Here is a 14,225-nt window from a genome sequence, read left to right on the forward strand (position 1 = left end):
GGCAGGCGGTGGGTCTGTCTCACGTGCAGAGCGTGGCGTGTCAACACAGGAATGTGTACTGTCATGATGTGACGGAGGCATGAACTCAGGGGTGGCTAAAAATAGACCGCATGGCGAAGTATGCCTACTGTCAACAATGTTATCACTTGCCTTATTTTCTTGTTCCTGTCTTTTGTTTGTTTCTGTGGAGCACTGTGTCACAATGTTTTCTGTTCTTGTTTCGTCAGTCCGTGAAGTAGCACGCCTGTCTTCTGCCCTTTTCTTGTCGCGGCGTATCTGTGACGGGGGTTTGCGTCTCCACGCGCCCACTGGTAATGTCGGCTCGCCATCTTGTTGATCTGCGGAGTTGAAGCGAAGCACGACGACAGGTTTGTCGCCTTCGCCCGTCACCTTCCAGGAGATAAGAGCGTGGTCCGCGATAATGGTGGTCAGAATAGACTCCACAGTTTTAGGTAGGCCTAAAACTGACATCTTAGTGGCTGTTGTTGCTGAAAATGTCGAACTTTTGACACAGCAAATGTGTTCGTGTCTTGCCACAGCGACCACCGGAAGTCGACCTCCGAGAGAGAGAGGGAGAGAGAGAGAGAGAGAGAGACAGACAGACAGACAGACAGACAGACAGACAGAGACAGAGCTAGAGTCAGACAGCCAGACAGAGACAGACTGAGACAGACAAACAAATAGACACAGACAGAACCAGAGGGAGAGACAGAGATAGACCGGCACAAAGACAGAGAAGATGCTAAGATATCTGACACACAGACAGAAAGGAAAACACAACGATAGAGAAAGAAAGAAAGACACGGGCAACGACAGCAAGACAAACAGATATGTAGACGGGAGAGCCACTTTCATGCAATACAAATGTTTGCGATGCAAATTGTGTTTTCAAGAAACATTTTTTCCTTTTTTAATCAAAACTCACAAACAGTACAAAACACTTAACATTTTTCGGAACTTGTTTTCCTGAGTAACAGGCAGACATAGAAAAACGTCACATTTAAATGTGTCAACAAACCAAAGTGTGGTAAATATTCTGCCTGTAAAAACTTGCAAAGTTATTGCTTATTTAAGACACTTCAAAGTACGGACGGGTAATATCTCGTGACGACTATCATTTCTACAGACACAAATAGTTGATAATGCTTATGAACTATTTTTAAGTATTGTACACAAATATTTTGTCCATTCTTTGTCTTTTAAATTCAGTAAAAGCTCTCACATTTTTTATTCATATTTAATTGACGAATTTGTGTTTGTGTAGAGAGGACAAGTAAATGATGCAATAGATATCAAATGTAGAATTCAAACAAAAGTAATAACGATTTAAAACAAAGAAACATGCACATTATTCTTTGTGTACACTTTCTTATCTAATATGTACATTCACCTAAATTCTTGATTAATTCCGTGAGGTCTGTTAACCCTCTAACCTGTTAAAACGAACTACCGCACAAATCTCCGAAACATGTTAGGTCTTGATTTCTAGCTTGGAATCAAAGCGTTTTCACAGCGTAGACGCTTAACAGATCTTTGTCTCGCATTATAATTTTAGTCAGCTCAGTGACTGACAATGACAAACAATTAAATAGGTCTCATTACGCCCTTCTTTTTTCCTACATAAAACCCATCCTTCTTTTGCTTGTGCGTATTCTTTCTTACCCATTCTTTGGGAATTGAAGAGAATCAAAAAGTTATGTACGAGTACAAGCGATAGTTTCAAAGACTTCAAGACCCACCAATATCATAACTCATGTTCTGTAAATCACATTCTTTACTAGAATGTTTCTAGGTCTCGTTGTTTTTCGAGTAGAGCCCTTTATCGTCGCTATTTTCTTCTGAGAGTGAGGATTTTGATATATTCGTATCCATGAAAAGCTCAACACACGTTGTGTTAAAACTACGTATTTTTTCGATTTTTTGTTTGTTTGGGCGGAGGGAGACGGGAGAGGAGTGGAGAATTCGTATTGCAAAATGCATAATAACGCACAAATATCAACTTTCAACTCACATTATACATATACAACTGTAGAGAAATTATTTGATTACATCGGTGGTACAACGTCGTTACAACAGAAACACGCAGAGAGTATTGTAAGCACACTCATGAAAATCGCGTCAAACATAAAACATAAGAGGCACTGGTTTTGTCCTGGGTTGGTAGATCTACAGGTAGATAATCTCTGTGTCGTTACCACCTGAAACCAAACATAAACATTTGTAAAGGACACAGCTTCATGCAGCAGGCGCCACACACGCTGAACATCGCTCAGATTTCAAATCAACGTCATACGCTGCTTTATAAAGTGAACTATTACAATATTATTGATTTTCTGAACTAGTTTTATCAGGTTTTAAGGACTGTGGAAAAATGGGACAAACGATACATCCAAGTCAGTTGAATTGAAGTGTCCGACCACGGCAATCACAGGGAAAAAACAAGTTGTGTAAAGTGATATTAAAACATTTAGTCAATCTGTCAGCCTACACATCAAAAAGGAACTAAACATTCTTCACCGAGACTAAGTCCTGGCTGACCAAAACATAAACATATCTATTTATCTTTTGATTTAGGAAAACAATTAAGAATGTTATTGAACCACTTTTGTGTCTGTTAGTGTGTTTGTTTTTGCAATTATGATTTCAAGCATAATGTTGATTAACAACGTCATTGAAAAGCGTTTAAGCTTTCAAGCTATATAATTATGCAATCACATAGTCTGGACCAGGTCAACGAATGTTTGACCAATATTTCAATCAATTTGATAGAAAAATGCGGTCGCCAAAGTGCTGCCTCAACTTATCTAAAACAAAACGGATATGACGTCATCAAAGACATTTATCGTTTTGCGAGTTGTCCTGTGCGTTTTGTAAGTCAACGATCACTTCAGGTCAGTGACCATTTGATGACTTGGAAGTATACTCACGGGGGGCGTCGGGAGGCACGTCCAGGACCCAGTAGGCAGGGACGCCATGGCAGACGCTGGCGATGTTCTCACCAGCCAGGTAGCTGAACACGGCAGGGTCGATGGGTGGGGTCACCACGCGCAGAGGATGCTCCTTGGGCAGGCGGTTATGGTTCTGGGGGGAAGAGAGAGATAAAAACCTTGGCTTGTAACAGGAATATAGCATTTTTACTTGATTTTTTTTTCGGGGGGGGGGGGGGGGGGGAGGGAGGATTGGAGAATGCTTTATTTTGTGAGACTTAAGTTGGATTTAGTCAAATTAAGAAACCTTCCTTGCAATATAGGAATTTGTCAGTTGTATGGTCATAGCCTATTTCGACTCGTGAGGCGTTTGCTTGAGTTCGTGTCCCTAATGTTTTTCCTTTTTATAGTTGTATTATATTCAAATTGAATCAAATCTTGCTTAAACCGAGCCCACCTTGTGTCTGCAACATGAAGGCTTGTGCCGCATTAAACAAACTTGTCACTTCTGAAACTGAACACTAGTTCTTCACAACAGTAATTGACATACGGCTAGAAGAAGAGATCAGTTTGATACCTTTCAGCTTAGTTATCATATCACGGTTGGGGAACTGTTGCTCACCATACGAAAACGACTAGGAAATGCATACGTAATATCGACAGAGTCGGAAAGAGTTGCCTCCCCTTCTTCGTAATATCGACAGTTGCCTCCCCTACTTCGAAATGACGGATTTGCCGATGTTTACTTTTAATACGCATGTAAACGAAATACACTGTTACATTTCATTCCGTGACTTGAGCAGTATCTAAAATGACTACAAGAGCAGGCTCTGCAAAATTGGAGGTTTAAATCTCATTGAATTGTGAGCTATGTATTATGAATTTACTTCGCTAAAGTTCAACATTACCATCATTATTATTATTATTATCATTATCCTTTTCCACTCACTCTGTAGTGGCGCCATCTCTCACAGCCATCCTCGTAGCTTTCCCTCAGTCTGTCCACGTAGCAACGCTGTCTCCCGCAGTCCTTAAAGCCAGCCATTTGCTGCACAACACAGTGGTGACGTCATTTGAAATACACGTCACTTTTCAAAAATCAACATAAATCAAAAACAGTTATCTTATGGAGCGTTTAAGGCTGGAAATGTCTTCTTGTTGAGAGTTACCCCTCAAGGCATGTTTGCGTTGTTTATTCTTGTTACACTAGTAACATAACGTTCAGTTCAATAAAGAGACCAAAAAGCAATGTACTCACGTTAAAATGACGAACACGGAACAAAGGTTTAATGCAATTTATTCCACTCATCTACATTCGAATTCTACACACACATACACACACAAACACACACACACACACACACCCACACACACACACACACACACACACACACACACACACACACACACACACACACACACACAAAAGCAAAGGAGATTTAGACACATGACAAGATGCACATATCTCACAGAAGCACAAACATCTTGAAGATATGGATTTTGTTTAAACAAAGACGTCTTTTTACATTTAGTCAAGTTTTGACTAAATGTTTTAACATGGAGACGAGGGTCGTGGTGGATGTGTGTGTGTGTGTGTGTGTGTGTGTGTGTGTTTTGACTAAATGTTTTAACATAGAGGGAGGAATCGAGACGAGGGTCGTGGTGTATGTGTGTGTGTGTGCGCGTTGTGTGTGTGTGTGTGTGTGTGTGTGTGTGTGTGTGTGTGTGTGTGTGTGTGTGTGTGTGTGTGTGTGTGTGTGTGTGTGTGTGTGTGTAGAGCGATTCAGAGTAAACTACTGGACCGATCTTTATGACATTTTTCATGAGAGTTCCTGGGTATGATATCCCCAGACGTTTTTTTCATTTTTTCGATAAATGTCTTTGATGACGTCATATCCGACATTTTGTAAAAGTTGAGGCGGCACTGTCACACCCTCATTTTGTAATCAAATTGATTGAAATTTTGGCCAAGCAATCTTCGACAAAGGCCGGACTGTGGTATTGCATTTCAGCTTGGTGGCTTAAAAATGAATTAATGACTTTGGTCATTAACAATCTGAAATTTGTAATTAAAAATATCTTTTTATAAAACGATCCAAAATTACGTTTATCGTATTCTTCATCATTTCTGATTCCAAAAACATATAAATATGTTATATTCGGATTAAAAACAAGCTCTGAAAATTAAACATATAAAAATTATGATTAAAATTAAATTTCCGAAATCGATTTAAAAACAATTTCATCTTATTCCTTGTCCGTTCCTGATTCCAAAAACATATAGATATGATATGTTTGGATTAAAAACACGCTCAGAAAGTTAAAACGAAGAGAGATACAGTAAAGCGTGCTATGCTATGCTACCGCGCTAAACAGGCTCGTCACTTTCACTGCCTTTTGCCCTAGCGGCGGACTACGGTCATTGTGAAAAAATGCAGTGCGTTCAGTTTCATTCTGTGAGTTCCACAGCTTGACTAAATATAGTAATTTCGCTTTACGCGACTTGTTTTATATACCCTGTTTTCATAGTGACATTTTTTACGTCAAAAGCCAAACCATAACGTTCGAAAAGCCGTGACAATGTGAATAATTAATAGCGTCACATAATATACCTGTGCTTTTTCTGCATGTCTCCCAAGGAAGTGACGAAGGATTTCGAGAACGAATTTTGTCTCGATGACTTCTTCATACCATCAGTAGAACTGTATTCGTAAGGTCACTGCCAGGTTGTGTATCGTATATCATTAAAGTATAATGGATGCCTTACGGTGCCATAGTCCAGGACGGCCAGGAGACGGAAGAAGTGGTTGGTCTCGTTCCGCGCGACGTAGATGACCCGCTTGGCACCCTCCGTGCGCACATCTTCCTCCGCGTGGTGACCGTCCGACTCCACGTGACTGCGCCACTGAAACACGTCATGCATTGCGTCATTATTATGAAGTCATAGTGGTTACGTGTGTGTGTGGGTGGGGGGAAGTGTGTGTGTGTGGTGGGGGGAGGTGTTTGTTTGTGTGTGTCTGTGTGTGTGTGTATGTGTGTGTGCGCGTGCGTGCGTGCATGTGTGTGTGCGTGTGTATGTGTGTGCGCGTGCATGCGTGCGTGTGTGCGTGTGTTCGTGCGTGCGTGCGTGCGTGCGTTTGTGTGTGTGTGTGTGTGTGTGTGCGTGCGTGCGTGCATGCGTGCGTGCGTATGTGTGTTTGTGTCTTTCTGTCTGTCTACGTCGTTGCCTGCGAGTGTTTATGTGTTCATGATAGAAACCGACATTATATCCTTGTGCTCTTGGTAATTTCTAATCCATTACGCCGGTTCAGGTGTTAGTCAGTGTACGCTATCACTATCAAGCTCAAAATATTTTTTCCAAGAGAATGCTTTAAATTACCAACCAGCAAGAAGAGTTTATGTAATTTCGTGCTGCGATGTAACAGCAGGGCCGGACCCACGGGGGGGGGGGGGGGTTCCAGGGGTTCCGGAACCCCCCCCCCCCCCCCCCCCTGGAAAAAGCATGTACCTTGCTTTGAGTGTTTTTGTTGTTGTTTTTTTTGGGTTTTTTTAAATAAATTTTGTGTGTGTCTCTAACAAATTTTATTCAATGTGAAATCCGATGAGAAAAAGGTAACCCCCCCCCCCCCCCCAATGCTGCTCTTAACCCTCAAAACAAGGCCCAGAATGCACCAGATTGCACAGATTTTAACCGTTATTCAAAAATTTTCCGGGGGAGCATGCCCCCGGACCCCCCTAGTTCGCGCGCCTGCTTTGCAGGCGCGCGCTTGTGGCTTCGCCACTTCGCTGATTTGCCCCCCCAAAAAAGGAGGAACCCCCCCCCCCCTTACAACTCGTTTGGTCCGGCCCTGAACAGGAATATATACTGAAACCATAAAAGCTGCGTTGTCATTGTCTGAGCTGGCAGAAGATTAATCGAAACCTTCTACATGTCGACCTTTTCTGTATAGATCTTGACTCTATATATAGCTCGTTTCACCAAGCATGCAATCTCCGTGATTATGGTTCCGACCTACCGCGAAGTCAAGAAAATACAGACGGTAGTGATTGCTTTGTTTCCACACTTTTGTTCGATTGCCAGACTCGTCTCGTGTGTCGGGGCGGGATCTCAAGCAGGTGTTTGTCTCTCTGTCTGTGTCCCTCTGTCTGTCTGTCTGTCTGTCTGTCTGTCTGTCTGTGTCTATCTTTGTGTCTGCCTCTTTCTCGCTCTCTTTCTATCTTTCTCTTCGTCTCTGTCTCTCTCTGTCTGTCTCTCTCGAAGTGGTTGATCTCTGTCCTCTCTCTCTCTCTCACGCTCCATCTCTCTCTCTCTCTCTCTCTCTCTCTCTCTCTCTCTCTCTCTCTCTCTCTCTCTCCTTCTGTCTCTGTCTGTCTGTCTGTCCGACTGTCTGTCTCTCTCTGTCTCTCTGTCTGTCTGTCTCTCTCTCTCTCTCCCTCTCTCTCTCTCTCTTAATCTCTACATTATAAAACCACAATTAAATCTCACAAAAGGCCTTATCACGCTGCGTTGTAACTCTCTAGCTCATAATTAGTCGCTCACCGTGAAGCTCACGACGAAGGGAAATAATGTCTACATTGCACAACCAACGTCACATAAAAAAATTGCTGATTACTGTGTTGTGCCTCTGTGCTCCATGATTAGTCACCCTGTCAGTGTATTGGAAAACCGTGGTTGCTATGACAACTCCTGGTTTCACTGATTCCTTGTCTGTGCGTTTGCTTCTTTCAGTGGAAGGAGACTTAGGGAGATTAACGAGGGCGAGTTCCCTGTTGTGTCGTTCTCCTTCACACGGTCCTTTTACCTCTTTGGAGGCCTATGGAACGCCAAAACTGACTTATCACCGGGTAAAATCTACCGGTAGCTTGCACTGGATTGGCTCTCTTAACCATACCGGTAGAAAATAGGCCAATGGGAGCCTGAGATACCGGTCTGCCCTCGTTTCTTCTTCTGCCCTGAGAAATTTCGCCATAATTAATAACTATTGGCGATTCTTGAATCATCCTCCAATTTGATGATGTGGTCTGTCCACATAAGCTGGGCTTTGAGGATCATGGCTTCGATGGTGGTGGTTTCTGCTCTGTTGAGGACTTTAAGATTTATGATCCTTTCCTGCCACCAGGATTTACGAACGTCTCCAGACAAGAGTGGCACAGTGGTCAGAGCACTTGCCTCTCACGCTGGAGATCGAGAGTACGATCCCCTTCCGGGGCGAATACAAATACCCGATTTTTCCGAGCGCTCTCCAGTCCACCCAGCTGGAAATGGGTACCTGACCCTATTTAAGGCCCAGTCCACCCAGCTGGGAATGGGTACCTGACCCTATTTAGGGCCCAGTCCACCCAGCTGGAAATGGGTACCTGACCCTATTTAAGGCCCAGTCCACCCAGCTGGAAATGGGTACCTGACCCTATTTAAGGCCCAGTCCACCCAGCTGGAAATGGGTACCTGACCCTATTTAGGGCCCAGTCCACCCAGCTGGGAATGGGTACCTGACCCTATTTAGGGCCCAGTCCACCCAGCTGGGAATGGGTACCTGACCCTATTTAGGGCCCAGTCCACCCAGCTGGAAATGGGTACCTGACCCTATTTAGGGCCCAGTCCACCCAGCTGGAAATGGGTACCTGACCCTATTTAAGGCCCAGTCCACCCAGCTGGGAATGGGTACCTGACCCTATTTAAGGCCCAGTCCACCCAGCTGGGAATGGGTACCTGACCCTATTTAGGGCCCAGTCCACCCAGCTGGAAATGGGTACCTGACCCTATTTAGGGCCCAGTCCACCCAGCTGGAAATGGGTACCTGACCCTATTTAGGGCCCAGTCCACCCAGCTGGAAATGGGTACCTGACCCTATTTAGGGCCCAGTCCACCCAGCTGGGAATGGGTACCTGACCCTATTTAGGGCCCAGTCCACCCAGCTGGGAATGGGTACCTGACCCTATTTAGGGCCCAGTCCACCCAGCTGGGAATGGGTACCTGACCCTATTTAGGGCCCAGTCCACCCAGCTGGGAATGGGTACCTGACCCTATTTAGGGCCGGGGAAGGCCAAGGCAGCGAGGGAACGGAGTGGGCACCGCCATCACAATTAAGCTGACCAGATAGTAAATCCAAAAACAAAGAGACTGCATGCCAACGTTCCAAAATTCAGAATCAAAAAACAAGAAAGGTAGGTTGTTGGAACGTTGGTTATTGACAAAACAATACATTCACAGATATTTCGACCCAACGGTCTTTTAAGGGAACAGACAAACAAATATTCACACAAAACTTATCTTGATAGAATCAGTTTTCGTCCACTCGTCAGGAAGCCGAGCGAATGAATCGCTCCCCTACGACCAAAAAGGGTTATGTGACTCTCTCTAATTTAACATTCTATCTTGTCCTTACAATGAAGAACAGACACAACACTCACGTGATGATGATGGCGATGGATGAGGAAAGGAGCCGCAGTGATGGCCGAGGCGACGATAGCGCCGATGACGAAGCCGATAATGATGATCTTGCATCGTCGTCTCTTGAGCTTGGTGGCCGGCTCTACCTTCACGGAGGTGGGGGGTGAGGGAAGCTTCTCATCCCCAACCTGCTCCGCCTGTCAACAGAAAATGTCAACAGATGTTTAGTTTTAACAGATGTTTATTTTTAACAGATTTTTAGTTTCGACAGTTGTTTAGTTTGTACAGTTGTTTAGTTTAAGATGTTCAGTTTTAACAGATGTTTACTTTTAGATGTTTTCTTTTAGGTGTTTTCTTTTAGATGTTTTCTTTTAGATGTTTACTTTTAGATGTTTATTTTTAGATGTTTACTTTTAGATGTTTACTTTTAGATGTTTACTTTTAGATGTTTACTTTTAGATGTTTACTTTTAGATGTTTTCTTTTAGGTGTTTTCTTTTAGATGTTGTTTAGTTTTGACGGATGTTAAGTTTCAAAAGATGTTCAGTTTTGACCAAATGTTTAGTTTTGCATGTTTAGTTTTAACAGATGTTTAGTTTCAACAGCGTTGTTCCTGAAATAATTATGTCCAGTCAAGTCGATCTGAAGTAAGAAAACGTAAGACGATACGTTCCTAATTAATTGTTTATGCATTGTCCAAACGGTATCTTAAACAAAATTCAAGAAACAAACCAAGCTTATTAATGCGCCTGTGTAACATTGTCAACAGAAAATTCAGACCAAATCATATGACTCGAATATGATCAACTCATGCAACCTGTACATTCTCGAACCGACTTATGACTCATTTTTTCAACAAGAGCGATGATTTACAGCAAACATCTGGTGGCTAGTCAAGTGGGAGTCATAAAAATCAAGAAATATATTGTATATTATATCACACTGCGTGTTAGTCACCATGAAAGAGAGAGAGAGAGAGAGAGAGAGAGAGAGAGAGAGAGAGAAAGAGAGAGAGAGACAAAGAGACAGAGAGAGAGAAAAGAGAGAGAGAGAGAGAGAGAGAGAAAAGAGAGAGAGAGAGAGAAAGAGAGAGAGAGAAAGAGAGAGAGACTCAAACTCAAACTCAGACTCAGAACTTTATTACAAAAGGATAAAGGTTTTAGGCAAAGCCTATTCTTCCAACCTGTCCTTTATACAACACGTAAAGACGGACGCACGTACAAAATATAGATTGAATCATATAAAATACAGAGAGAAAAAAGAGAGAGAGAGAGAGAGAGAGAGAGAAAGAGAGAGAGAGAAAAAAAAGACAGACAGACAGACAGACAGACAGAAGCACCAACGCAGAAAAGAGTAAGAAACTTCAAGCATTCTGCTAAATGCTACTCAAAAAGATATTGAAAGAACTGTTCTAGGTATTGTCCTTCTCCTATATCGCATTATGTCAGCTACCATAAATATGTCCAGACTTTTACATAGGATAAAAGAATACGACAATTTTAACATAATTATACCCAAACGAAAAACCAAACGGAAAAAAAATCCTGGCTCTGTACCGTTGGAATTAAGTGACACGTTATTGTAGAGTTCATTCGCAAGGCTACCGGTTATCGCGAACACGGAACATGTAAAATATTGTTTATCAAACCGAATGGAAGTAAAGCGCAGCTTGGTGAATTTGTGGAATAATGTTAACAGTAGGGTAAAGACATAGTCAACAATAGATAGGGTCAACAATAGATAGGGTCAACAATAGATAGGGTCAACAATAGATAGGGTCAACAATAGATAGGGTCAACAATAGATAGGGTCAATAACAACAACAGCAAGACAGAAAGTAGCCGAACAAAGTACAGGTAGACCTGTACACAGGAGCTTCAGGGGCGGACGAGGGGGGGGGGGAGGTTCTGGGGTTTCCGGACCCCCCCCCCCCCCCCCAGCCAAAAAATAAACATATTTTTGTGTGCTTTTTGGGGTTGAGTTTCAATTTATGGGGTATTAATCAGTGACAAAATCTGTTGCCTGAAACTGGTAATGATCATCCTCAGAATGCGCCTTCACACCCATATCTTTACAATATACTTTTGGAAACCCCCCCCATAAAATGAACTGATCCGCCCCTGAGCTTTTATTCATGTACCGATCGATTGAAGTACCTTGCTGCTATTGCCTAACCGTAGAACATGTACCATATATATCCTTACTACAGTAAGGCCAAAGGAGCAGGGTACTTCAAACGTCCGGTGTAATAGGAAAAACGTACTCCACGAAAAATGTACTCCCGAGTAAAACATCTGGTTACTCTGGAGTACGCTTGTCGTGGGGAGTAATTTGCTCGTGCTACACCGGCACATTGATTCAAACTCCAGTGGGTCTGTACAATAAAAAGCTTTACAACGACTTCAGAGCTAGTATTGATATGCTGTTGTGTATGTATTTTTAGAGCGCTTATGTCCCTCTGTGTCTTATATTTACAGACCTGTTCATCGTGTTTGTCAACTACTGATTGATTAATCAATATGTAAAGGTCAGTTTTAGGGCGGCAGTCGCATGCTATATTAACACACACACACACACACACACACACACACACACACACACACACACACACACACACACACACACAAACAGCAGCAGCGGCACTCCCATCAGCACTCCCGCCAACAACAAACCACTATATTTCTACCATTGACGACAACAACAACAATGACACCACCACCACTACGACCAACACCAACAAAAACTACATGTACAACAAAAACCACAACAATAACGACAACAACAACTACAACAACAACAACAACAACAACAACATCATTAACAACAACAACAACAACATTTACTACTACAAAAACACAAAGAACAAAGTAAACCACGAATCTCACAGTTGACAAACTGTGCCATCTTGGCTTACACAACCGTCATGACTAAGCAAGGGGAACAATACAAACCGGTTGTGTAAGGTAATTCAACCTTTTGCGCGCTTCAGCTCTTCCAAATTACAACCTTCTGGATTAAGGCCAAACGACAAAAGACCCTCGTGTGGATTCAGGCATGTCCTTGTAAGCTTTTTCATGCGATCGGATGTCACGTTTCATAGAAGAAGAAGAAAAAGAAAGAGCAAAAAAAGACAGAAAGAAGACATACGGTAAAGGTACAGTAGAAGAGAAAATGTAAGTTTTACGCCCTCACGGCAAAGCCATTAGGGGCATGTTACACGGGAAAACCCGGCTTTGTATGAAAATGAAAAATAACAAGAAATTCCTCCGAAGTAGGAAAAACACCCCCGTCCTTACCATTCTCACTGCCACCAACTGAGAAGGTTATTTCCCTTTGACTATTAATATGTCCCTCTATAAGTCCTTGTAGAATCTTAATCCACCAATAACTCCCTAACCGTGTGTTTGACTGGTCCCAATTTTTGTAAGGACCGTCTCAGGAATGTATAGAACCTGTTCACCAAGTTTGGTGACGATCGGTCAGTTCATTCTTGAGATCTATATGCGAACACAAACAAACAAACACATCGACCGAATCCTATACACACCCCTATACCGGGGGTGTAAAAATGCGGGGGGGGGGGGGGGGAGGTACGGTAAAGGTACTGTCGTTCCTTTGTACGCTTCGGCTTTTGCAAGTAAACAGAACATCCCTACACTTGCACACATACAACAAATCAACAGCACTGCTGCTTACCATGCAGAGAAGGGTGTATTTGCCGAATTGATTTTGTAATTGACACCTATGTCAATCTGCAACATTAATTCAGTTAATAATTCCCGGTCCGCAAAGGAACAGACAGGCTGTTGATCGTTGCTATGTGTACACATTTAAAGGTGTTGTTAATTCCTTGTACATTTCTGTAAAATGATGTGGTGCTTTACAACCCCCGCGGGTTAGTGGGAAGAGTTTACCCGATGCTCCCCAGCATGTCGTAAGAGGCGACTAACGGATTCTGTTTCTCCTTTTACCCTTGTTAAGTGTTTCTTGTATAGAATATAGTCAATGTTTGTAAAGATTTTAGTCAAGCAGTATGTAAGAAATGTTAAGTCCTTTGTACTGGAAACTTGCATTCTCCCAGTAAGGTCATATATTGTACTACGTTGCAAGCCCCTGGAGCAATTTTTTGATTAGTGCTTTTGTCAACAAGAAACAATTAACAAGTGGCTCTATCCCATCTCCCCCCCCTTTCCCCGCCGCGATATAACCTTCGTGGTTGAAAACGACGTTAAACACCAAATAAAGAAAGAAATATGGTGCTTTACACTATCGATTGTTTCGACGGGTAGGATTGCATGCATGCAATCAAACCGTAATACTCATACAGGATGAAGAAGGCCTAACAGAAACAGGACAACGTGATGGCCATTTTTATTTTAGCCGCCCAGAAGAGCTTTAGCTCGGTGTATGACTATACTGAAAGATCGCGCATGCAGGGGCCTTTCTTTCCATCGATTTCAAGCGAGGATTTTCTCCGAGCTGTGCTTTCTGCAATGTCCGATCAATTTTTCTTGACGCTCTTTTTGTTCAAAAGTACGCTTTTGACTCAATGTTTTCAAGAAAAAGCAACTCTACCACAACCCATAAAATCCCGACAAAATTATTTCAGGAACTTGTCTATTTTTCCGGCGTAATTTTAAAGTCTCCAATGTTTGCCTGGTTACGTTTATACACAGAAGGATGATGGTTTGGTTTTTGTAGCAGGGGGGCTGCCAGATCTTATTTTTCTTCGGCACATTTGCACAAATTATCATAACAATTTCGGCAACCTACGAAAACTAAACAAAGTATGATAACGAACGCAAGTCCGGACTCCTGACACAGGAGAGCTAAGCGAAGCGAACCGCTCTTTGATTTAAATTCATGTAATTATTTGGCATAGTTTGGGGGCAGTTTTTAGCAAATAAT

The 14,225-nt window shown here is 42.6% G+C and overlaps 1 protein-coding gene across 1 annotated transcript in view; it reads right to left on the reverse strand.

The window, feature by feature from the left end:
- Window positions 1–880: 880 nt before the first annotated feature.
- LOC138962830 (uncharacterized) overlaps window positions 881–14,225 on the reverse strand; it is a 14,409-nt gene continuing 1,064 nt past the window's right edge. Inside the window, exons 2-6 of the mRNA XM_070334789.1 lie at window positions 9,339–9,515; window positions 5,695–5,832; window positions 3,877–3,975; window positions 2,928–3,081; window positions 881–2,198 (exon numbers count right to left, since the gene is read on the reverse strand). Coding sequence (XP_070190890.1) covers window positions 2,167–2,198; window positions 2,928–3,081; window positions 3,877–3,975; window positions 5,695–5,832; window positions 9,339–9,515 — 600 coding nt within the window. The 3' untranslated portion in view covers window positions 881–2,166. The remainder of the gene's footprint in view (window positions 2,199–2,927; window positions 3,082–3,876; window positions 3,976–5,694; window positions 5,833–9,338; window positions 9,516–14,225) is intronic.

The sequence above is a fragment of the Littorina saxatilis genome, linkage group LG3 (assembly GCF_037325665.1).
Source record: "Littorina saxatilis isolate snail1 linkage group LG3, US_GU_Lsax_2.0, whole genome shotgun sequence".
Lineage (NCBI taxonomy): Eukaryota > Metazoa > Mollusca > Gastropoda > Littorinimorpha > Littorinidae > Littorina > Littorina saxatilis.